This window comes from Tiliqua scincoides, chromosome 2 (genome assembly GCF_035046505.1).
Source record: "Tiliqua scincoides isolate rTilSci1 chromosome 2, rTilSci1.hap2, whole genome shotgun sequence".
Classification (NCBI taxonomy): Eukaryota; Metazoa; Chordata; class Lepidosauria; order Squamata; family Scincidae; genus Tiliqua; species Tiliqua scincoides.
The window spans coordinates 149,577,064-149,602,678 of NC_089822.1; the positions used below are offsets into that span (position 1 = coordinate 149,577,064).

Sequence of the window (25,615 nt, forward strand, 5' to 3'; positions counted from 1 at the left end):
TCATTGACTGTCTCACCACTGCAGGATGCAGTGCACACCACATTGGCACAGCTGTCAGTGCTGGAAATTTGGTGAGGATTGTGCCCTTAGAGACTTTTCCATATTACTCTATCTAGCTGCCAACGCTACATGGTCAGGTAGACTTGGTCTCTGAGACATCAAGAAGCCTGGTAGAACTGGGCGCCAAAGATAATTCTGGCTGTCACCACCCTCCCCCTGCCCTATTTTGCTCCCTGTTCTGCCTGCCCCCATTGCCCCCTGCCCCTTTGGGAAAGGGCCCTAAAGAAACTTTGTTCTCCCTGATAAAATTCCTCTTAAAGGCCCTGCCTACACCTTCCAACACACACATGCACTAAGAAAAAATTAAACAAACCAACTGTGCAGGGCCACCAAAAGTGATGTGTGAAAACTGACTTCCCACCCCTCTGTTGCTGTTCAGCAACAGCACCCTGAAAGAAGACGGGTTGTCCCGTCCCCCCTCCCAGTCAACTAGTAACTGGTCTGCTTCCAGCAATTTTCTTTCCATTCAGCATTCTGGGGGCTCCCATGCACACTGTTCTTTCACTTTGACCCCCTTTCCCTCTCAACTGTGGATGTGAATTCTCATCTCCCTCATTCACAGCTTGTCCTGTTTCGCTTTTTCAGAAAAAATTTTTATGCGAGAGTGAGAGTATAAAAAGACACAAGCCCCTCTCCCTTTTTTTCTTACTCAAATTAATTGTGGGGAGGAAGCTGCCCAGAGCTGAATTTCCAGTTCATGGGAGCCAGGGGCTCTGAGAGAGTGTGAGAGGTTTGGCGGAGGATGCTGTTTTAGGAGGGGGTGGGAAGCTGGAGAGGCTGATCAGCTGCAGAGTCAGGGGAGCAGAAACTGCCAGCAGTTTGTGACTCACAGGCTGGGAAATGTTGGCAAGTGTGTGAGAGCCAAGGCAGGGGGGTCTGTTCTCAGGGAGATGCAAGCCAAGAGGCTGCACCACAGCTTCTCAAACAGGCTTGGTCTGGAACAGCAACAGCCCCCAGACCAGACCCAATGGTTCCTTCCCATGTATCCAGTCTCCTTGGAGCTCAGTCTGAAAGGGCAACTGTTTTGCCCTGAGAGGGCAATAGGATTTGAAGTTCATGGTGCAAGAGAGAGAGGTTTATTTTCATTAGATAACCTGGGTTGCATGAACAGCTGGAATTGCGGGTGGGAAGGAGCAAAAGAAAAAGTAGCAGTCAGCCACTACTCTCTGAAATGGCACTGACCAATCACATGGGCAGCTGCTGGGCACAAAGTGCTGTGACGATCTATTCTGTGAGACCACGTGGGTGGAACTGCTGGACTCCGTGGCTGTTGCTGACCGATTTTTAAGCACTGAGGTGGGGTGTCTGTGTCTTTTCATCAGCACAGTGACTGGCAGTCTCTGAACAGCTTCAGGAGTTCTGATAAGTGGGGAGGAGGCAGAGGAAGCAAAACTGAGATTCACCTCCTCTTCTCGGACTTGTTTGCAACATCTGAAGCTGAGGCTGCATAGTGGTGAGATATGCGTGTGCATCTGATAAAGAGGTCACGCATGCCTCTTCTACCATGGTGAGAAAGAGGCGCAACCCCATAGTGCTTCCTTTCCCCCCAATTCTCTGTCCTCCCACATGTTGGAGAATGTTTTCTTAAGAAGCTCTCTCCCTGTGCTGACCACAGCACCCAAGCAGGCCCCTCTGCAAAGTTCACTTGGCACCATTTGGGAGGCATAGAAGTTCAGACAGATAGCGTACAGCAGTGGTTCTCACACATTTAGCACCAAAATCCACTTTTTAGAATGAGAATCTGTCAGGACCCACTGGAAGTGATGTCATGACCAGAAGTGACATCATCAAGCAGGAAAGTTTTTAACAATCCTAGGCTGCAAGCCTACCCACATTTACCCAGGAGTAAAAGAATATACATAATAGCTTGTTAAAAGTACAGGTCTGTTACATGTCCCCAGATGCAGTCACATACCATGGTAGCATGAAGTCTAATACATGAAAAATAAAATATTGAAATGAATGGGGACCCACTTGAAATTGACTTGTGACCCATCTAGTGGGTCCCAACCCACAGTTTGAGAAACACTGGCATACAGCTTTCAGATACATGGTGGAGGGGGGAGGCAGGATGGCTTTGGTAGGCAAGAAAACTCTACCACTCCTGGTAATTTTAAAGTACTGTACTTATAAAGTATAATTTAATTCTGTCATTTCTGCTCAACTAACCAGAAGCCAAGCAGGAGGTATGCCCAAGTTATACTACCCTATTTTACAGAAAGGGATGTTATTGGGTCTTACTTACTTATATCTACCCATTGCATTAATGGCTGAGGGCCCAATTCTATCCAATTTTCAAGCTGGGCCAATGGGTCATGCACTGCATCTTGCAGTGGGGCATCAGTCACAGAGGCCCCCTTAAGTTATGAGAACATTTGTTCCCTTACCATGGGGCTTCATTGCGGCTGCACCGGTGCTGGAAAATTGGATAGGATTGGGTGCTGAGCTAGGATTTCAACAGGGGACTTTCACTTGCAAGCCTATAATTCTGGCCACATTGCCTAAATTGCCTTTATTTCAGGCTGTTTGCAAGTAAGCCAAGCCCTATAGAGCATTTGCAGGGCTTTCTGTCCTTGAACAACAAGGTGCAGACAATGCATCTAGGAAGGACTAAACTAGGTGTGTTGTGTGTCATGTTTCATGGGGCATGATAAATTGGGGGTGGTGGAGGTCAACCTGGTACAGAAACAGAAACAAGTGAGGCAGTAACATAGCTATCTGGGAAGAAGGAAAGAATGAGAAGACTTTACAAAGCAATTTATTATTGGAGTGGCAGTCGGGGGGTAGAGAATGAAATTTGCAGGTTTGGGCACTAATGGGAGGATTCTGGAACTGAGTGAAACAGGTGTCCTGAGGCAGAGGGAGTTATGCTTGCTTGTGTGCATTGTTAAGGTCTCAGAAGAGACACCCTTGAGAAAAGATGCCTGTGGACCTAACTGGGAGCCTGGGTCAGGTTAGAGAGTCGAGAACTCCACAGGGATCTCCTCAGACTTTGCTTGGCTGTGCTCAGCCTGTGGGAGAGATTTACGTTCCCATAGCTCCAGCTTCAACCGTCTCCCCCTGGATCTGATTAGCCCCTTCATAATGTCCAGAAAGGGACTTCCCTAGCTAATGCCCAAGCTTCCACCCCCACCCCAGCTGTGGGGAGTGGCTTTGGCCTTGCCCTTGTAACCACATCCCCACACTCATCGCTGAGGCATCCCAATGGGATTAGCCAGGGAGCGTGGGTTGGCTTAAAGCAAGGAGTGCTTCCTGCTTCTTGGCTGGGTGCCTCGCCAGGCACTCGCCCACGTCAAATACCTAGGGGTAATGACTAAAAGGCTCAGGCCTGTTGCCCATAGATAGCCCATAGATAGCATATAACACTGTCTGCAAACCCAGCCAGATCCCTGCAGCTTGGACTGGCTGGCAGTGCATAGGGGTAGGGTGGATAACCTCTTCTTCTCCATTCTTAGCCTTGTCCACAGCAGCAGCAGTCTTTTTTTACCTAATCCATTGTGGGGGGAGAACAGGCCTCTGCCCTAGATCTCAGCCCCTCCATCCATGCAGCAAATGCACTGACTGATCTAACCTTAACAAACTACAACTAAATTGCTTCATGAGTCAGCAGAATAACACCTGCCATCAGGAAAAGCACCCAACTACCCAAAACATACTTTTTCTTACCCCCTCACCAGAATACCATTGCAGGAGAAGAACAATTTTTATCCAGACAGAAAGAAGCTGCTTGGCAGCCCAAATTAACCTTGACCAAGTCATATTTATCCACACAGCCCAGACACCAGTGTGCCAGCTCACTGGCCAGTATGAAGGCCTCTGTTGCCCATCTGAGTCCATGATTGGTCAGTCAGTTCCACAACAACCTGTGGACAGGTTTGGTCAATTGTTCTTTCCCAGATATTCCAGACTTACTGATTATTAGCCAATGTTACAAAACACGGGGGCTACATTGAAGTCTGCTGCAGTGGGGGTTCTGGTTGCAATAGGTGGCTGCAACAGGAGGACATAAGGAACTGTGGAATGAGGCAGGGCTTACTTGCCAAAAATTTGGAAATCCAATTGTCCATGAACCAATCAAGAAATTTCATCACAAAAAATTGATGGATGCAGTTCAGGAGTGCATTAACTGATACAAAACATTGGGGAGGACCTTTTGATTTTTGTGGTTTAGGTGTGTAGTATATTGTCTTTATAAACAGGGTGGATTCACAGCCACCCTGTTTAACTGTATACAGTACTGTACTCATAATTTCTGAATGTTTCTTTATGGAGAGCTTGCTTAGTCAGTTCCCTATGGCTAAGTCTTTCCTACTGAAACCATTCTGGGTATGGAAATAGAGTAGCCCAATATACTGTACTATGTGTGGGTTGTTCTCATTTGCTTACACTTCAGGGCTTGTACATTGGTGTTGAGCTGATGCATGAATGCTGACAAGGTCACAGACTTGTATAGAAGAGTTCTGTATGTGTGCCAGTGGCCACCCAGGTTTCAAAGCCCATTTTCTCCTATATGCACAATCACTTATTTCCTGATCAGCTTGTATAAATACAATTACTGGTAGGACAGGTATCCCCAGCCCTTGCTTGCATATAAGTACTGCACTCAGAAGACATATCCAGTTTGTGACTTCCGGAGGCCTTCTGTGGGGTTGCCTTTAATGCCAATTTCTCCTCCAGGCTAGATAGCAGGGAAATAATATGTGACCGTCAGGGCTGCCAAATTGAGTGGGAAATAGTGTTTATGCATCCATTCCAGACACTGTGTCTAAATGCACGTAGGTGGGCCTGTACATCTGTTAAACGTGTTTTCTTCTTTCTGTGAGTCTGTGGCAAGTGTTCCAGTGAACTAGGTTTTTTAGTAGATTGTGATTAGCAAGGGGTGGCAGTGGTTGCTTTCCAAAAATGATGCTATTATGTAAATCTTGCTTCTTGATTCACTTTGATTACATATTTTTGTGCAAAGGATTGCAATGTGCCCTGAGTGTGTGGACAACGACAAATCTAAACTAATTAATTAAATGTTCACCTTGGTTGGGAGGGTGCTGAGCTTTGTACTGTCCATCTGTATGCTGACACTCTTTCTTCCTTCTTTTTCTTTCTCTCTTTTGCGCACCCAGCAGGAAGCGGGTTGATGGGAAACTCACCTGCCTCATCCTTTATGGGCAGCTTCTTAAGCAGCAGCTTGGGCTCAGCAGCACCCCCACATCCCACAGGCCCTGCATCATCCCCATCAGAACCGGCCTTCCGTGGTCCCCACTCTGGCACCTCCCAGATCTGGTTCTCACACTCACATGAAGGTAAAGAGGTTTGGTGGAGGTACTCAAACTGCCTTAGAGAGGGCACAATTTCCAGGTGTACAGGATATTCCTTGGAAAGCAAGCTCAGTGCTCCGGAAGTACTGTGAACTTACCAGGTTTGTTTGTATTCTGCTCTTCCTTCCTCCATAGTTTCCAAATTATACACCTTGGAAGCTTAAATTCTGTGCCCGCCCTACTGATGTTCCGCTATAAGAATAAATTCTGCAAATCAATAACTACATTCAAATGTGCTCAATTTGCATAAATGTGCTCAATTTTTGTGTGTGTCCATGTGTGTAGAATTTTTAAAAATGCAAGTGTAGTGATAGCAGATGGCAGGAGAAGGTGTATGGGAACCTGAAGATCCGTGGTGGGGGAAGGGTCTATGGATAAAGGGAGCATAACTAGAAGCCATTTTTGTTATCAAGGATATCTTTATACTGCCTTTCAACAGAAAAGTTCACAAAGTTTTTTACAAAACAAAATAACTAACTGGTTTCCTGTCCCAAAAGGGCTCATAATCTAAAAGAGGCTGGGGCGAATCCAAGGGGGGGTCATGGGTATGTGACCGCCCCAACTGTCTGCCATCCCAGCAGGGAAGGGTGCCCACTGGGCTGTGGCAAAATTGGGCACCAGGAGAATGGAACGGGGCACCAGTGAGATTGGCTGGAATGGGAGCCCAGGTCTACCCAGCCGGTAGATCTGAGCTCTACATCCAGGTGGGAGCCCAGGTCTACCAGCTGGATAGACCAGGGCTCCTGCCTGGACTTGGAGCCCAGCTCTGCTGGCTGGGCAGAACTGGGTTCCCATTCCAGCCAATGGCTCAAAGTTCAAGCCAAGGTCTTCCTACCTGGTATATCTGTGCTGCAAGTTCAAGTAGGAGTCCAGGTCTACCTGCCCAGTGACCCTTGGCTATGGAGGCCATAAATTAAATGGGAGCCCAGGTTTACCTGCCTGGTTGACCTGGGCTCTGGAGTTGGTAGTGATCATGCACCTCCCCCCCCCAAACACAAATACTGGATTTGCCCCTGAAAAGAGGATGAATTGGTGTGCATACAGGATATAGAAACTCCACTTCTTGGAGCCATTTTCAGATACTGCTTGACCTACAGGTACTGCTTGACTGCTCTCAAATCCCAATTCACAGCAACAAGGACTAAAAAACTAATTTTAAAAAACAAAACACAATATCCTATACCAAATACCAGATTCAGTACTGCATAAGACTATTCTGTTCATGTAGATTTACAGAATACAAACAACCCTATCTAAAAGGATCTCAGTGCTTGTGAATGAGAACAGGCCACAAAAGCTTGTCTCATTAGTGTTCTTCTGAGATTAATTTCAAATTGTTCAACCTCCACTCCCAGGAAAGGGGGGGGGAGAGATAACAGAAAGGAAAGTTCTAGCATTCAACTGGAATTAATGGCCCAATTCTATTGAGCAGGGGTCTCCAAACTTTTTGGCCAGAGGGCCGCATGAAACATCTGGTGCAGTGCTGAGGGCTGGAAAAAAATTTAAATATAAAAGTTAAATAAATAAATTAGAGATGGAACTTAGATGAATGAATAAATGAATGAATGAGTGCACTCAGCCTCTCCGGCCCTCAGAACATCCTCCAGATGCAATCAGAGCACAGCTCTGGTCATGTTCAGTCAAGTGGGCCAGAGGCTTTCAGGGGACAAGAGGCTGACCACAGGCCAGATAGAGGCTCGCTGCGGGCCACATCTGGCCCCCGGGCCGGGGTTTGGAGACCCCTGCTATTGAGGATTGGCTGGCAAAGGAGTCCTTTGTAACAGCAGAAGGCACTTCTGCTGTGGTAAAATGACCACTGTTGCCTTGCAGGTAAGGTGGCTGCGGGGAAGGGGAGGGGTGAAACAGGGTGGGGAAAGGTATGATGGGGTGGAGAGGCTGCAGGAAGGAAATTTAATATTAAATAATCCTAACTTGTGCTGGAACAGGTAGACCAGTGGGCCTGTGCTGTATCTAGTACAAGTTTGGGGCAAACTGTGGCTCAGCCGGGGCAAGGGTAAACTTCCCCTTACCCCGGGGAAAGTCAAAGCAGCCCCAATGGGTCTACTCGAATCTGTGCCACCTCAGGAGGTGGCGCAGATCTGAGCAGAACAGAGTGGCCTAGAGCCTCTCCACGCTGCCTAGGAACGAGGCTAGGATCCAGCATAACTTCCTGGCCCTGCCTTCCGCTCCCCCCTGCCTGTTCCCTTGCAACTCCTTGTGCTGGCCTCCCCGACTCTTAAGTTGATGCAAATATGCCTTGTGGCACGTTTGTGAAAGGAAGTCACTTGCACTGTCCTAACCCAGGGGTTAGGGTTGCACCCATAGAGTTTAAATTAACCACATGAAATCAACGAGTGTTTTAGCTTTTAATTTGTCATGTCCTACATTTTTTTCTTGGATATTCCACATTTTGGGGCACCTTTTTTCTGCAGTTATGACATCTGGTCACCGTACCTTCAAGTTACACTGCGTAAGCTATTCTACTTCATGTGGCCTGGTGGGGGTGGGCCCTGTTTTCCAATTCAGTATGTTGAAGAATTGGGGGGGGGGGGGGTTGTACTCGCAAGGGAACAATGGCCCTGTTTGCATTTTCTCCTCACTCCTGGCCAACTACTCCTTTCTGAGCGTCAAGAATTCATTTAAATCATCCCCCAAAGGGAAGCCCCTGGTTTTCAGGAAAGTGTTTAGGGAATGAATTTCCCACAGTTTGGACCTATACTAAGTTGCTGGATTATCCCCCCCTCCCCGTTTTGCCGCTGCCCCTCATTCCAGGCCCCAAACTCCTGTTCCACTGGCCCTGCAGTTCCCCCGCATACAGTTCAGCTAATGCCCCTCTGTCTCCCACAATGCATCTGCCATGCTGTTCCAGGCTCAGTTTGCCAGTGGAATCCCAAGTGCTGTCAGTGCTCTTTATCACCTAGTCCTGAGAGAGCCTGTCCCCAGTGCAGGGCTCCCAAACCGCAGCTCTTTCTATCGCACTCTTGGCCTCCCCCACTGCGCTGTGATGCTGGCTGCACAGCCTTTCCTCCTTCAGTGCTCTCACTCCTCGCAGTGCACTTTCTCTTGCTCTCGCTCCTGTGGTGACTGGCTCTTGCTGTGCCCTTCCCCCCACATCCTCCCCTCCATGTGAGAGGCAGAAAGTTAAAGTGTGAGCGGCAAGGTGCTGCTGGCACTCTGCCCTGGCAATCAGCCCGACTGTTAGTTTGAACGGCTGCCAGCTGGCTTCCGGCTTGCCGGGGCTGCTGGGGGCGGGGTGCAGTCAATGCTGCTGGCATCATGCTGACGGGCCGCCTGTCTGGGTGGTGGGGGTGGGGCAGCAGGCTGAAAGTGCTGGTGTGTGGCTGACTGGGGAGATTAGCTGGGCAGACGCAGGGAGGGCTGGCTTCCTCCTCCTGCAAGGAGCCGCAGGGAGGAATCAAAGGGACAACGGGGAAACTCAGAGGCATGCAAGGCAGTTTGGTGACTTGGCCTGACATGAATTAGCTTCTTGCCACTGCTGGGGTTCGAGCCTGAGAAGCTGTGAGTCACAAGTGAGCTGAGCAGGGAAGAATCTTTCCTTTGGATGCAGCTCCGTACTGTCTCTGTCCATCAGGATTATTTGGGCTGGATCTCTTATTAGTCATTGTTTGTATAGTGCAAATATGTTTTCCTTTTCAAAGTATTTTCCTTTTCTGTGTTTATGTGTTGCACTATATTAGGAGGAGAACTATTAATATAGTTGCACAACCTGAAAAAAGGTACTACCCAATCTTTCTAAATGGATCTATCTTTTATTCCCCAAATTAATAAAGCAAATATAGTTTTCTCAAGGAAATTATATATTTGTCTTATTTTAAATATGCTGACATATTTGTCCATTTAATCATCCCATATTGTTCCTTCTTGGTAGCCAGAAGGACAGCTTGATATATTCCCCTGAGCTCTAATAAGAGCTGATTTCAATTTCTGAAGTGATATAACAAGCATTTATCCTGTTTATTTTTTCCTTTGTAAAGCCCATCTTTATAGTATATTTTTGTTAGGTAAGTCACTAATTCCTCTCATTTTTCAAATGAGTGTCCCCATCCTGACTTGCACAAGAGCCACTCATATATGGATGAGATATTTTCTCTGAAATCACATAGGAAGGCTGTGGAAGAACTGAGAATTTGACCCAGGTCCCCAGAGCCTTCGCATCCAAAGCCCAGAGACCAATTTGGCAGTTTCGGTAATGCTCACCTTGGCACTCATCAAAATGTCTGACTCTCCCCTGCTTTTCTCCTAGTAAAACCCTTAGTGGCAGCATTTGACTCTTGACCCAGACACAGACTACTGGCAGGAAGCCAGGAGGATACAATCCTGGCAAAGATTATAAAGTCAGCGACTGTTTATATTTCATGGCTAGGTGGTAGTGTTGCACAGAGACAGACTCAGGTTTAAGGGAGCTACAGGTTATTTAGAATCTCAGCTTTCATGTTATTATTCTAAAGAAACCAGGTTGCCAGCCTGCAGGGCCATAGCGAACTGCAGAGTTGGGGCTCAGGATTTGCTGTGGTCACAGTGCAGCTCTTCAGTTCTTTCCTTGTTCTTCCCTCATGGTACTTTTCATTCCCCTCCCCCATCACAGTTAACATTCCCTGTATCTGTTCCAATGATCCTTGCTGAAACATTATAAACCCTTTGAAAAACTGAAGCTTGCGAACAGAATGTGTTTGTGCAAAATTTACACATAAATGCACAGCTACTTGGTTTGCATCTTATTCTTTGATCCCAGAATTTTGGTGCAGAATTGACATTTATTTTAATTATTTTCTTTACTTGCTTAGCCACAAGAGCACACCCAGCTTGGTTAAGTCTCTGCCGTTTCCTTTAGAGTAGAGCCCCTATTAACACAGCAGTCAGAGATTTACCTTTTCCACATAGAAAGATGGGACGACTCTGTTGTGGGAATATTTGAGGCATCCATGAATATTGTTTTTATGAAGAATCCAGTCATCCATGTACATCAGAATTATCTTGTGCAATAGTGTCTTGTTCCTTCTGATGCCCCCTTCTGATGCCTCATGTATCTTTGTCTCATGCCATCTCCCATTTGCTAGGTGTCTTCTGGGAGTTTCTTCTGCCAAGCTAGCATCACAGAAGTTGATGGTGCCAACAATTTTGGAGTACCATTGTGCCCCCCACCCACCAGTACTGCTTGAAACCCAGTAATTCCCCTGCAGTGGGCACTGAATGGTTATTATTACAGCCACAGTGAAAGACTGAGTTAATAAAGGCATCCAGGTTTTCAAAATATACCCAGAGAGACTGATTGCCAGTGATGTCCCAGCCAGTGATGTTGCTTCTCATGACCACTATGTTGTGACCCTGGCATTTCATTCCTCACTGCTTTTTGTTTCAGCTCCGGGTTACCCAAGGTTTTCTGGGAGCTTAGCGTCCACTTTTCTTCCCATGAGCCACTTGGATCACCATGGAAACAGCAATGTCCTATATGGTCAGCACCGTTTCTATGAAAGCCAGAAAGGTAAGCGTTGGGGCTCAGTAGATGTTTCCCCCAAGAGAAAAAAGGCGCATTGTGGAATTGGCATCAAGAGCTTACATTCAGTGGGCAGTTGCAGGGCTGGGGAGTGGAAAAGAGCAAAAACCAATCTCTCTGCGATTAAAGCATGCTCAGGCTTCTGAGCCTGTTCTGATTCCATCTTCCTTCCCTTCGTGTCCTCTGGGTGGGTCCAGACATTCATGGCTTCTGCTTATCAAATAGCACAGTCCTAGAAAGGGTGCAGAGCTGTTATGACCCTAGGGCAAGGGTAGAGAAATCAGATGGGATAGTATTTGGGTTGTAACAGGGATGCAGCATAGGATGCTGCCTAGGCTGTTTTTTTTCTCAAGGAGACCTATCCTAATTACTTGTCTCTCCCTTCAGACAATTTCTATCTGCGGAACCTGCCGGCTCAGCCCACCCTGCTGTCAGCCAATCACAACTTCCCTAGCATTGCCCGTGCAGCACCTGGTCACCCTATTGGCTCCTGCAGTCGGGACCGCGAGGCCAGCCACGGACAGAAATGTCACAAGGACTATGAGCGCTTTGTGTTGTCAAAGGACAAGGGGGCCAAGGGTGAGGGCAAGGAGCGAGCCGTTGATGAGGAAGCCAAGGAGCGACACAAGCTGGTGATGCCTATGACACCTGAGGGAAACTGCAAGGAGGGAGCTCCCCAGCGGGGCTCTTGTGACAACCGACCCAAGCACCTGCCCTCATGCCTGCTAAGCTCCAAGGTCTTGAATGGTGACTCAGGCAAAGCTGTACTTCCCAGCTGTGGTGGTGGCATCCTACCACGTCACGCTGGTGCCCAGAACCGTTGTGCCAAGGAACTCAGCCACCACGAGCCTCCCCAGTCCTACAGCGAGTGCCTGGAGCGACGGCAGATGCTGCACCACTCAGTTTCCTACACGGTCCCATCTAGTTTGCCCCCTGGGCCCCCAGCCCTGAGCACAACAACTGGCAGCTTCCCCTGCCTGCAGCTTCATTCCAGCCCAGACGGGATGTGTCCTCTGCAGGATAAGACCGGTCGGGAGTTGCGGATCAGTGGGGCCACTTTTGTGCCTTCTGTAGGCCACCTGACTGACAAGAGCCGCTCATTCCAGGTGCCATCAGAGCCATGTGAGGGCAAAGAGCGCCCCCATGACATGGGCACAGAGCACCCACCCACCTACGGAAACCACCCTTTCTCTCACCTCAAAATGGAGGGCAAGGCTGAACGGCGGCTGGATTGGCCACAGAATTCCAATGCGCGCCTCAAAGGCCTGGAGTACCTGAACAGCACTGGCTCTGATAGCCATTTCGGTAGCCTGCCTCACCAACCTAAAAGTGGGCACTTTGAGATGGTGCCACCTCAAGACTGTGCCCGGCCCGGCCCTCAGGAGACGCTGTGTAAGCTCAGCCAGTCCTGCTGCACTTTAGACAAGGCCCCCAAGGAGCCGCCAACACCCAGCACCCAGAAAGTGGCTCGCATCCGCCACCAGCAGCACTTGCAGACAGAGATGGAGCAGGCAGGAACCCATGCAGAGTCCAAGCGCAAGTCAATGGAGCTCAGCTCTCTGGGCTACAATGGACCACACTTGCCACCATGGCCGGTGCAGGGCCAGGGCCCCCCCTTGTCCATGGCAGAGGAAAGGAAAGGCTCCTATCTGGACCCTTTTAGCAGCAGCCTTCAGCAGGCCGCACTCATGACACAGGGTTCAGTGCTAACCCAGGAAATGCAGACCTCTCCAGACGAAGTGTCAGCCATGAAAAACCTGCTGAAGTACAGCAACCAAGCACTTATTGTGGGCCAGAAAGCTCCTTTTGTGGGCCTGGGCAGCCTCAAGGGCAGCTGTGCCCACCAGGATGGGGGCAAGTTCCTGGGGGCCAAGGGACAGCAAGAACTGGAACGTCCAGACTGTGCCCGCAGTAGGGACCATGAGCTGGGCCATGGTGATGGCGAGGTGCGTCAGCCTCCAGTAGGCATTGCTGTGGCTGTGGCGCGTCAGAAGGATACCCTCAGTCGGCCTGAACCAGCCTATGGATCTAGCTCCAGTCGGCAGGGCAGGGCTGCCATGGGCCTCAAAGGTAATGAGCCTGGGAGTGTGAGGTGGTAGGCAGTAGGAAAGGCCATATTCCCATAAGAATGTGATAATCACAGTCTAGCAGTTTCATCTTTCTCCTCTAAGTCTCATGTCTACAGTTGCCACTTTAAGTCTGCTGCCATTGACTAACCACATTTATTATTTTAGTGTGAAACATTTCCTTCAAGGCCCCTTATTGAAGACTATCCACGTCACAAATGCATTTGTATAGTTCTGCTGAAGATCCCCAAACAGGCTCCGTGCCCCCTTCTTTACTCTAAGTGCCAGTCCCCACCCCCTCTCCGATGCACAGACTGAGAGATAAATGTAGAAGTGTTCCAAGGAGTTTTCTAGTGCCTTCTCCTTCGCTCTCTCCCCTCACTTATCTCCCCAGGGAAAAGGCCAGTTCTTGGGGAAGTCTTCCTGTGCACAGCTGTCGGGGGGTGTTGCTGATTTTTCCTCTCCTTGTTTCTTTCTTGCAGCTGGTGCAGCACGACCTGTGCATGTCATCGACCTTGATGCTGAGGAGGAACGGAGCCGGCTGTGCGAAGAGCGTCTGGGGCTTGCAGGAAGAGATCTCCTGCTCCAGTAAGGGCCCACTCCAGCCCCAAGGATGAGGGGGGTTGTAAATGAAAATACTGGGCCTGTGACCGAAGGTTAGGGTTAAGTTGGGTAAGACTCTAGAAGGCCCTAGACAAGGCCTATCTATCTGTGCCATAGGGGGCCAACTTTCCTTAGCTCCCTCAATGCCTTGTGTCTTTAAATCAACGAGTTGTAGAGGATTCCTTATCTTGTGATCTAGTATTGTCCCTACGAGGCCTTGTTCTTGCAAAAGCCAGATTTTTTGATACTGCTATTTTCTGACTGTGAAGATGTGATTATACAATCCTTGGGAATGGCCCTTGTTGTACCCCTCTTGTCAGGTGCTGGGAAGATCTCCAGCCGACCTGTCATTGTTTATATGATTTTTGGTCTGACAGGGATAACAAGGACCTAGTGGAGTTTGCCCGCATCCACCCATCAAGCAGCTGCCCTGGAGACCTTACTCCCCACCTGATGATTGCAGGCAGTTCCTCTCTGCAGGCCAGCCAGTTGGGAGGAGACCCCGCAGCCCACACCCATCCGGCTCATACACATTGGTTGCCCCGGACACGCAGCCCTTCACTTTGGATGGGTGGACACTCATACGGTCAGTACCATTTGTAAGGGAAATGCCATTAGAGTAAATGTATACTTTCCAGTCTGTAATTAAAACTGAACTCTCAGCTGGGCCCAGGCCAGCAGCAGCTGCTCTCTTGCTCCTTATCACTTGCTCCTTGATGTACTTCACATGTGATTTACTGCTTTCTCGCCCTGATCCCCAGCAATTTCAGTTTCCCTCCATTCCTCCCTGCTATCCCACCTATACATTTTTAGCCTTCACCTATTGTTTCACTGTTCCCACTTTGTAACCCAGCACCCTGCCCATTCTTTTGATGAGTGACAGTGAGAGGTATGGGGCTCACTTAAATTTCTTACAGGGCCAAAGACATCCATACCAGCTAGAGTGACTGACACTCAGGGTCACGTTACATGTTACAGAATTCCTTGGTGAAAAGCAGTGAACATTTAGATCATCACACCAAATTAATTGTGCGATGTGCAGCATGTGTACCATGTGTACATGCAGGGAAATTTCTGCACATGCACATTATGTTCTGTGTGGAGTGGCCCTCTGGGCAAAACTGGAATACCATATGCAGGATTCAGCCCTTACAAGTATTGCAGATCCGGGGGACTGTTCTGCTGGGGCCACTACGGATTGGTAGGTACAAGGTAGGAGGTGACAGCACTGTTGAATTCTCCTTGATCTCTATGTTCTGCTTGTCACACAATTATTTTTGTACAAGGATATGACCTCTATGTGGTAAACATGCATACATGACAAGTCCACTAATCCATCTGATGAATTCACATGTGTTTACTTTGCCACATGTACAAGCAGTGAGTAGCAACCACTGGGTGGTAGTGAAGGGGCCTTTTGTAAGACTATCTTGAGGGAAGCAGGAAAGGCAGTCTTGTCTTGTAATTCCTTTCCTTAGGAAATATGAGATTATGGGGAGGGGATATTGAGTGGATTGGTGTTTTCTCTCAATCCTATGTGTTTTCCTACCACTCTAGGTATCGGGCACCCTGCTCTACATCAGAATTTGCCGCCTGGCTTCCCAGCCTCTATGCCCAGTGCCATGCAACCAGTCTTCCCCCTGTCACAGGAGCCACCTGCCCAGCTAGTTATCCTGCCCTCTGAGCCTCCAGCCCATGGTGCCCCCCACACACTGGGTAAGTAGCAACCAGAAAGGGATTCACTAGAACATCCCGTGCACCCTCTAATGCAGAAAGGTAGATGTGGTTCTCTGGTTCAGGTCAGGGAGACTCTCTCAGATCTGTTGTCTGAGATCTGATTAAACTTCCTTTTTCTCAGCAGCTGAGGTGATGGATCAGGCATCTATTTGGCCACCCATGTATCCTAGTCGGGGGCCTGGCTCTCACCTGCAGCACACAGGGCAGCTCCCTGTCTACTCCCGCTCCCAGTTCCTTCGTCAGCAAGAGCTCTATGCCCTTCAGCAGCAACAGCAGCAGCAACAACGTGCAGCACAGGCCCTGGAAGTGCAACGGCACACACACAGCCAGGTAAGTGTACAAAGAGATAGCATCACCCTTTTAGCCTCTAATGGTATCCAGTGGACCTGGCTTGTAGGGGGGGTTGAGAAAGCAGAGAAAATCTGGGGAAATAGCCTTCTGTGTTTGGAGTGGAAGAGATCCACTTTGAACCTAATCTTGTCCCTACCAGAAAACCTGGACCACCCATGCAGCTGCCCTAAAACAGTTCAGCTCATACAGTTCAGGGTCACACATGCACACAAAGCAAGTGCAATGGAGAACTGTTCCAGGTAGCTCACCTGAGAAAGCCACGGTCTGTGCTAGAGAGAAGAAGGCAATGTGCAAACACTTCCTTAGCTTTCTTAGCTAAGCTGGTGAGAAATCCTGCCCTGGCTCAAAGAGTGGTGTTTGATCAAACCCTGAGTGACAGCAAAAGTAATCTATCAAGTACCAAAGGAAATTATGTTGGATACAGATCCCTGCTAGTCGATATCTGACCTCTTGTTGTAGCAGTACACAACCTATTGGCTATGATGAAAACCAGTATCCTGTGAAGAAGGATCTTCCTCACTCCAAGGTGTCACAATCAGGGGTTTGTGTGTTCTGTGTTTCCCAGCAAGCATAGAGCATTAACTTGGGCTTAAGATTCAACTTTCTTAAGAAGCACAACTTCCAAAAAAGCAAAACTTTATTTTGGCTGCAAAGATGTACATCAAAAAGTCTGGGAGATGCCTCACAAAGTCATGGAAGCGGGAAGTGGCTGGAAAATTTTTCCAGTGGTCGGAGAAGGGGGTTTCTGGGTCTTGCATAGCTTTGTTAATGTCTCCCCTCATGAACGGCAGAAGCTTGGAGATATTATGCCAAATAAAATAATGCATATTTGAATCATCTGTGCAGATTACCTAATTCAATATTTCAACATAGGGTTTGTTTTTCTTCATATAGAGCACATATAGCCCAGAGTGATTCAAGGCACTAGAATGGGAATCACAAGCTATCCTTCATCTCCAGTGTATCTATTTCTTAGGCACAGAGAAGTTCTTATTTTGATCTTTTCACTAAAGGGATGCAGTGGAATAAATGTCACTGACTCTGCCTGACCTTTTGATTAGGTCTATGTATGTGCATGGGGCGTAAGGGTGAGGATTTGGAAGCAACACCTGTAGATGTTTATCAACTATCTGTTCCTTCTGCAAAGCATTAGAGGACACAGAAATCCAATTCAGACTTAATGACAGCAGCCCTGATTTTCTGGTATTTCTACTGAGTTTATTTACTTTTGGTGAGATCCATTGTACTTGGTACTCACTGATCATTCGTCTTTCTTGTAGCGGAAGCCTGAAGAGCCGCCACCCGAGCTGGAGATGCCAGGCCCTGAGAAGCCGCTGAAACCATCCCACAAAGCTGTTGCCTTAAATGCTCCCCCAAAGGGCCTGTCACCAGCAGCTGCCTGCTCAGCCAAGCTCTCCCCATGCTGCCACCCGCCCAAATGTCCTGCCCCCTGCACTTTACCTGTCTGTCCTGCTGTGGTGCCACGCTCACCAGCTGTAAGTCCAGTGCCCTCCCAGAGCTCCACTGGTCCAGAGGCTGAGGACAAGCAGCCTGAAGGACGGCCAGCCCAGGACTATCCCAAATCACTGGAACCAGGTAGAGACTTGTGGTGGGCCAGGGACAAGGGGGCTGGTGGTGAAGGCAAAGTATAGTTGAGTAAGAACTCAGCTTGGGAGTCTTGTTAAGACAATCCATGCATTGATAATGGCCCCATTAGCAATCTTCTGGCATGTACTCCCTGTGTCCTGCAACATGCCAAGGTCCAGACAGCTACAAGATTGTGGTGCTGTGATGTAGTGCAGAGTCTGGCACCAAATATGCAGTGCCATAAAGATATACACTCTAGCATTGTGTGTAGCACAGAATATGGCAAACACAACATCTCACTCACTTCAGTTGCTATGTTTGTATAAAACAGCTGCAATTGCAGTTCCTAGTTCTTATACCTGGAGGAAAAAAGTGGGTATGGGAAGCATCTGCTGTAGACATGGGATTCAGAAAGGTTTCCACCCTTCAGGATAAGAAAATCAGCATCTTTTGATCCCCATACGCTCCCACCCTTTCCCCCTGCTAACTGTTTTAGGGCCCAATCCTATCCAGTTTTCAAGTGCTGGTGCAGCTGTGCCATAGGGGCATTCACTGCATCCTGTGGTGGGGAGGCAGTCACAAAGGCCTCCTCAAGGTATGGGAACATTTGTTCCTTTACCTCAGGGCTGCACTGCGGCTGCACCAGTGCTGGAAAGTTGGCTAGGATTGGGTCCTTATTTTAGTATGCCATACCATTATTTCTAGACAGCAAAAAGACTAATTTGAAAAAACCTCCAAATTAGGTAACTGAAATAAATTTGCAGGGAGTACCAGTATTTGAATATGAGCAACATATTATGGAGACATTCACATATTGGCTGTAGAGAAAGTTGAAGAATTTGTGGTTAGGTTACATGTATCAGGAGGATGCCTATCATCTATGTATTCTGGTTGCTTTGGAGAACTGAAGGGTATCTTGATAAGTTGTGTGATGTGGGAATGTACGAACCTTCTGTCACTGCTTATTCTGCTGGTATTTGTTCTCTTTATAGACCTTCCCCCTGGTTATTCCTATCCTGTGGCTGGTCTGGACTATGCATCACCATTACCCCTGGACCCAGCTGATCCTGACACTATGCAAACTGTTTCCACGGCAGCTGAGCCTGAACAGTCACGCACTTTCCCACCAGAGCAGGAGTCACGCTGTGAGTCAGAAGCTAGTCCACCTAGTCCACCCGGCAGGGCTGGGAACACGGAAGTGGAACCTTCCCACCCTCACCCTCCCCATATCCTTGTGCATCCCCAGAGGCCGAGCTCCGCTGAGCTGGCCAAGGAAACCCCATGTTGCCCCCTGCTGGTCGGGGACAACCCAGATGACTTGAACTCTGCCCCACAAGAACACCAGGAGGAACCCAGGCAAGATGCTGCCATTACAGGGCCTTCCCCAGAGGTGATGGCTGTGGAGGATAGCCCAGCTGCAGCACTGGAAGATGTCTGCCAGGAGGAAGAGGAGGAGGACAGTGATGCTTGCTCGCCAGATGTCCCATCAACGCACCCTGAAGTGCAGGTGGCACCTTGTGGTCTTGATGCCCTCATTGCTGCCAGCATTGACCTGGGCGAGCTCCCAGCCTTGGAGCCTCTACCTCTGGCAGCACCTCTTCCCTTGACCTCTCCTTGCAGCTCAGGGATTCCTGGCATTGCCCTGCTTAGTGAGCTGGCTGAACTGGAACTCCGACGGCAGCACTGTGACACTGCCACCCAAGGTAAGCAGACAAGGGCCTTTTGGTCTCTGTTCACTATCTTGTTCCTTCTCATTCACTGAGGCAAATGAAGAATTTGGAAGGTTCTTTTGGGATTGAGCTAAAATCCTGGAATCCTTTCCTAGTTCTTGAAAAAAAGAGTGTGAGATGTGTACCTTCCAGAGGTACAACAGTCTTATTCAGCATCCATGGCAGAACCCAAGGCCCCTGCTGGCTCTTCCATTTGGTGACCAATGTTGCATTGAACAGCTGGTGATCTAAAGGCAAATCCACATAACTCTCAAGTAATGCTTTGTGACTTACCTACAATCAAAGTTACTCACTACACTACTAAGGGTTACAGGTTACTCGCAAGACCACCAAGTCAGCCCCCTTCCTCACTTGATACACAACTGGGATATTCTGTAGATAGATGCTTGAAAATCAGGGCTGAAATTTTCCACTGGTCAGGTTGATGTGTCCAAAAAATTCCTGTGAGACATACAGACACCTAGTAAATCCAGAAGTTGTATCTAATTGGAATGGTTTGGAAGAAGAATAGAAGTCTTGGCTTTTCATAGATCAGGAGCTTTGCCTCCCCAGGTGCTCCCCTTTTAACTTCCAGCTGTCGTGTCCCTGTCAACTTCTTTATGTGTTTCATTAAATAATCCACTCACACCATCAGACTCTGCCTAAGCTCACAGTGCAGAGTCTGCACTCACAGATAGAGAGCAGCCTACTGTTGAAGTACATTGCATGAATACCTTCCTTCATTGTGCCATTCAGTGGTGATTGGGTTAATGCGCCACCCAGACTAGAAAAATGGCACTCACTCAAGCCATACTATAGCTATGGGGGTCTGAAGTTGAGAATTATTTCTTGTAACCAAGTCAGTCCCAAGAGTGACATATCAGTTGCTAGGTTTCCCACCTAGGTCTACAATGTTATAGAGTCTGGGCACCCTGTGTTAGTGACCCAACTTTCCAGCACCAATGTAGCCATAATGCAGCCCTGAGATAAAAGAGCAAACATTTCAGTACCTTACAGAGGCCTTCATGACCGCCTACCCAATGCAGGATGCAGCACACACCCCACTGGCATAGCTGCATCAGTGCTGGAAAGCTGGATAGGATTGGGCCCTCAGTCCTGCTTCTGGAAGGCAAGAATCTTTGACAAAACTGCTCTTTATACAGAAAACAACTGTTTGTGTGTGGGCTGGGTTGGGGCAGGGGAATGAGATTCTCTGATCCAAACTGCTCTGGAATAGAGTAGATGTTCAAGCTAGGTCTGTTGTTGTGAGTATCTTCAGCCCTGGAGATTGAAAAATACCTGTAATAGTGAACCATATTACCCAATGGGGGTTATCAGTTGTGAACATCTTCCACTGGGAAGAGTTGCTAGGCCTTCAATATTATTACCATCTCTCCTGTTTCAGAACCACATGACCTTAAAGAGCAAATATTTCACAGTGCTTGTGTGTCCCATGTTTGTAAAAGGCAAATCAGTAAAATGAAAACTGTTAACACTTCTCTTTAGTCCCTTCATCTTCCCACTGCTATTTTGAGCCTCCCATCTCCCCAGTGGAGGGGGTACACCAGCCCACACATGCAGATGATTATCTCCCCCTGTGGCTATATAAAGTCTATGCTTTTTGTCTGTACTCAACGGTTACTGCTTACACACCGGAACCTTTCTTTGCCCACAGTGGAACAGAAACCACATACAATGACTCCCCTGCATACCTTCTCACACACGTGTGCAGGCGCACTCACAGGCTGACATTCTTGTACACAAGCACACATTCACAGTGCAATGACCGACTTGGAATAGGTGTACATGAAAAATGTTACAAGTGCTTCTGTCTTACCCTTCCTCCACCTACATCTCCAGGCATTTTTACATAGGGAGCTGTGTTGCCTTTAAAACCATCCCCCTCAGAGCATGGCTTCTCCCTAAAGCCCCCCTCTCAATTTTGATGCTATTTCAATTCGCCCCCCCCCTTTTCTCCTTAAGTTCAGTCAATGCTGGCTCCTGGTGACTGCTCCTTAATTCAAATGACCTTCTCTGACCCCCTGCTGAGGTATGTGGCACCTCAATAACTTTCCCTCTGCCTGGATAGATGTGTGATATGTGCTTGTGATAAACATGGCCATGTGGCTATTGGTGGTATATGGAGAGCAGGATGGATAGAAACAAAGCAGGACCAGTTTCTGCTCGCAAGCATTTGAACTCTGGGACTTAGGCTTATAATGGAGATAGTGCTAGGCTGACATTTTCGACCACACTATTCTTTCCAACCCATGTCTATGGATGGGAGAGTCTTGGGGTGGCTGCAGAGAGAGCAGAGAGACTAGCTGGATTTTTCTTAGACAAGCAGGCCTATAAGACATAGCCAGCAGTACAAACAGGCTCAAGACATATGCCTATTCCCTATCAGCAGAAATTGCTGTGGCGACAAAGAGGATACAAAATTCAGATGACAGGGCATTGGGATTGTGGCTTGTTCCATGTGGGTGAATGTACTCTTTAAGAACTAAACATTGGCAATGGGACATGTGAAAGGCATTGTGATATGTTAGCATTTATATCCCTACTACACCATGGATAAGAACTTCTTCCCAAACATGAATCTTTCTTCTCTCCACAGTGCTGGATGAAGACCTGGCGGCATTCAACCTGCAAAGCCTGGCCACTCTTGCTGCAGCCTGGGCCCTTGTTGAGGCCACTGGCCTTGAGAGCAGTCCACCTGACCTTCACAACCTGGCAGATGTTGCACCATGTGTGGACCTGCGCCCTCGTGTGCGGGTCTCCCGCCGCAAATATATCTGGACTCCTAAGACCAAGCCTGTAAGTGTCTTGCATCATGGCACTTCAGACATTGACAATCAACATTTCTTTAAAGACATCACAAGCAGGAAACTGGCAGGGGAAGTGGTTAGAGACCATTAGACAACAAGGAAGTGAAAGGTGTGCTATAGGCAGGTGGTAGAGAAGCAGAATGAATTTGCATCTTTTTTGAGTGCAGAAGGTGTAGAACAGACACTTGTGCCTGATCTTTCTTTTTCAAGGAGGGAGTCTGAAGAATTCCGAGCACAGTCCTATGTATGTCTACTTGGATGTAAATCCCACTGTGTTCACTGAGGCTTACTCCCAGGAAAATGTGTATAGGATTGCAGCCTGAGTCATATAGCAGTGGCTAGAAATGAAGTTCTAAGCTGTACTGACACATTAAAATGTAACAAATGCCAGGTCTGGACAGCATCCATACTTGAGAATTCTTAACTCGAATGTGAAACTGCTGATCTTTTAAACAGAAGTATGTAATTTGTCCTTAAAATTAGCCTCTGAACCAGAAGATTAGAACATAACCAATGTAACATTGATTTTTTTTTAAAAAGGTTTAGGAAGGATCTAGAGAATTAAAGGCCAGTTAGTTTAGCACCTCTTCAGGGTAAATTGGTAGAAAACTTTATCAAAGATGATAAAATAATGAGGATAAAATAATGAGGGGTATGGACAAAGAAGTCATGTTGAGAATATATCAGCCTGACTTCTGGAAAGGCAAACCTTGCTTCACTAACATTTTAGAGCAGCTAAAATGTTTTAGAGCACTAATGTGCTCTAATGTGCACTAATGTTTAGGTATTTGCGGGGGCAGCCCCAACAGTGATGCAGCAATTGTGGCACTGCCAGGACCAACAGGCTTGTACACGTACTTGGGGGTTGCTCTGGCCAGGACTCACAGGACTCTGCAGGCCTCCCCACTTCTGCAAATAGCTCCTATCGGCTATTGGAGCCCCACATCTGGTTTTCGATCAGAATGAAATGAAATTGATTACAGGAGATACAGGACAGATAAAAGCAAGTACTCATTCTTACAGTGCATAAAACATTCGTGAAATTCACTGTGACAAGTTGTAATGATGGTCGGTAGGAGAGATAAATACATGGGGGATAAGTCTATCAGTGGGTTCTTCTCATGGTGATGATATGCTACTTCTAGGTTCAAAGGTGGAATAGCACTGAATGCCAGTGGCTGGGGAGTAGTGGTGGGAGAGGGCTGTTGCTTTGATGTCTTGCATGTTTGTTTCCCAGAAACATTTATTTGGCCACTCTATGAAGAAGATGTTGGCCCATTGATCTAATCCAGCAGGTCTCTTCCTGTGTTCTCAAGTGAGCTGATGGAGGGGTGTTGCTAGAGAAGAGTCTCCTCCAGTTTGCCACTGTCCCCGTTTTCTAGCCTAGCACAATCCATCATACATAATACCTGAACCACACATGCTCTGCTTCTTTGGGCCGTACCCTGCTGTGATTCTTCTTTGAATACTTGATTCTTCAGTGGCCATACTGAATAGTTGGGGCCTTGTAATTCTCAACTGTTCTTGAAAATATGTCACCAGTTGCTTTTTCTTTACTTGGGCCAATTTCCTCCTTTTTGGCTCAGCAAGGTGAGGCAATAGAATTGGAGCCTTGCTTGTTGACACCTGAAGGTCAGCTTTCCAGCATGTAATTGGAGCCCAGTTGTCCTCCTATACCACTTTCTCACCTCAGGAGGGCACTGATTCTCAGGTATGCTGCAGAAAGAAAAAGAGAGACCATGCCAAAGCCAGGAATGAATGAATGAATGAATGAACCAAGAAGTGGATAAACTCGGTATACAATAGCCTTTTGCTTTTCATCATGTCTGATGAGCCTCCTCCCTCTCCCCACAGGTTTGCCCTCTAAAAGCAGCTATCGAGAACTTGGACACTCAGGAGGTGGAGATGCGTATGCGGTTAGCAGAACTACAGCGACGCTACAAGGAGAAACAGCGGGAACTGGCCAAGCTGCAGAGGCGGCATGATCATGAGTGAGTGTCTCAACCCCTTTATCTCCCTCCATGGGTTCCCCATGAAGAAAGGTGCCTGTAAGACAAAATGGCACTGAGAGTAGAAGAAGGGCAAAGGTGTTCATCCCATCTTTGGGTGGGTCTGTCTATAGCACTGGTTCCCAACCTGTGGTCTGTGAGGTCCTGAGAAGTGGTCCATGAGGTCTCAGAAGAAAAGAGATCACCTTCTATCGCTTCCAGCATTGCCTGAATGAGCGCTCCCCCACAGCTTATCAGAGAGGACAGTGAGCAGACTGCCTGTAGCTGTAGTTGGCACAGAAGTGTCAGCTGCAACTGTGGGAAGTTCATTCTCTGCCCTCTCTGGGAGTCTGTGGAGGAGCACTCGCTCAAGAGATGCTTTCCCATGGACCACCAGAGAAGGCAGAGAATAGACTTCCCACAGCCACAACCAGCAACAAATGTAGCAACCCACAAATCTTCTCTATAAATTTTAAATCTAATAAATCTTCTCTAGTTATTACAAATTTAATCATATTTTTTGTGTGCAGGGGGGTGGGGGGTTGCATTGTGATCCATGGCGATTCCAATTTTTGTCTCAGTGGTCCATGGGCTCCTAAAGGTTGGAAACTGCTGATCTGTAGCATCTGAAGGCCAAACAAGCAAATGGCTCATTTGCTGCATGGAAAGTTCAAAGCCTTTTTCAGCCTTATAAAGTAAGCATGCACCCACACCAAATTAGAGCCTACGTAGGCCCTGGCTCCTGGGAGCTGGGAAGTTCTTGCCCTTTTCTTCTATGTTTATTGTGGTTGTTGCCTGTAGGCGAGACGAGAGCTCCCGGAGTCCAGCCCGACGGGGACCAGGGCGACCTAGAAAACGGAAGCACTCCAGCACACTGAGCTCGCTGCGCCAGGGCTCAGTCAGCAAGGGTGACAGCAGGAAGGTCAAGTGAGTGATCTGGCATGACCTGTGGGAGAAGGAAAGGCTTCCATAGCACTGTGTGTGCCAACTTTTGCATATCTTCTGAAAGTGCAAGACAGTGTGTGTGTGTGTGTGTGTGTGTGTGTGTGTGTGGTAGGTGTATTACATTGACTGCAAATGATGCTGTGTGCATCTGCTTAAGGGAAGAACTACATATGATGCTGGCAAACCCATGTGTTCAAATTTGAGTTTGCTCCCAAGCACTTCCCAAGGGAGGAGAAAGGGTGGGCAGGCAGGATGGGATGTGATTTCAAACAGAAAAATGGGGGAGAGGAGACCTGCATCTTTCCTTATTATTGTTATTTCTTTCCATTGCCCCTTCCTCTCCCATTTTCTTCCAGGTGGGACTATTTCCAGTCTCAGAGCCCAAATGGGAGGGAGATAGAGGGGGGTCATAAGGGAAAAGAAGAGCTAAAGTGTTCAGCACCTCCTTCCTTAACACTGTTTGAAATGAAACACCCCCAACCCCTTTGCAGGTGATTGATGGTGATTAGTGTTTGAAGGCATGGGTTTGCCACTGTCACAAGTAGTTCATGCTCCTTAAAAGCAAGCTCATTTTCCTAGGATGGGTGGTGTGGCCCAGGATTAACTGGGCTTTGTAACATTGTAAATGTGTGTATGACAAGATACATACCATTACAACCCCGCAAAAAACATGGTGCTAGTGGCTGTTTTGGGGGTGGTGGTGGTGGTTCCAGTGCACTTCTATGGAGAGCAAGCTGCACTAAGGCAGGTCAGACATCATGGGAGGCAGGCGATGGTCAGAGGGGGTATAACTGGCCGTGAAGGATCAGGGAAGTTTCAGGGTGTGGGCTCAGGGCCGAATGAGGGTGGAGGTAGATCCCAGTGGCACTGCCATGCACCATGATCCTGTCCCTCTTCTTTGGCTGGCGCAGGTC

General features: G+C 48.0%; 1 protein-coding gene across 5 annotated transcripts in view; it reads left to right on the forward strand.

Annotated features, from left to right (window-relative positions):
- Nucleotides 1–25,615, forward strand: part of BAHCC1 (BAH domain and coiled-coil containing 1) — a 122,971-nt gene that overhangs the window by 72,554 nt on the left and 24,802 nt on the right. For 3 of the 5 annotated variants that reach the window (XM_066614881.1, XM_066614882.1, XM_066614885.1), the window contains 12 exons: nt 5,178–5,357; nt 10,753–10,875; nt 11,275–12,957; nt 13,436–13,541; nt 13,934–14,142; nt 15,114–15,272; nt 15,415–15,623; nt 16,925–17,240; nt 18,224–18,934; nt 21,558–21,757; nt 23,623–23,759; nt 24,558–24,683. In XM_066614881.1, the coding sequence (XP_066470978.1) occupies nt 5,178–5,357; nt 10,753–10,875; nt 11,275–12,957; nt 13,436–13,541; nt 13,934–14,142; nt 15,114–15,272; nt 15,415–15,623; nt 16,925–17,240; nt 18,224–18,934; nt 21,558–21,757; nt 23,623–23,759; nt 24,558–24,683 (4,159 nt within the window). The remainder of the gene's footprint in view (nt 1–5,177; nt 5,358–10,752; nt 10,876–11,274; nt 12,958–13,435; nt 13,542–13,933; nt 14,143–15,113; nt 15,273–15,414; nt 15,624–16,924; nt 17,241–18,223; nt 18,935–21,557; nt 21,758–23,622; nt 23,760–24,557; nt 24,684–25,615) is intronic. The other 2 variants (XM_066614883.1, XM_066614884.1) reach the window with 2 other exon arrangements.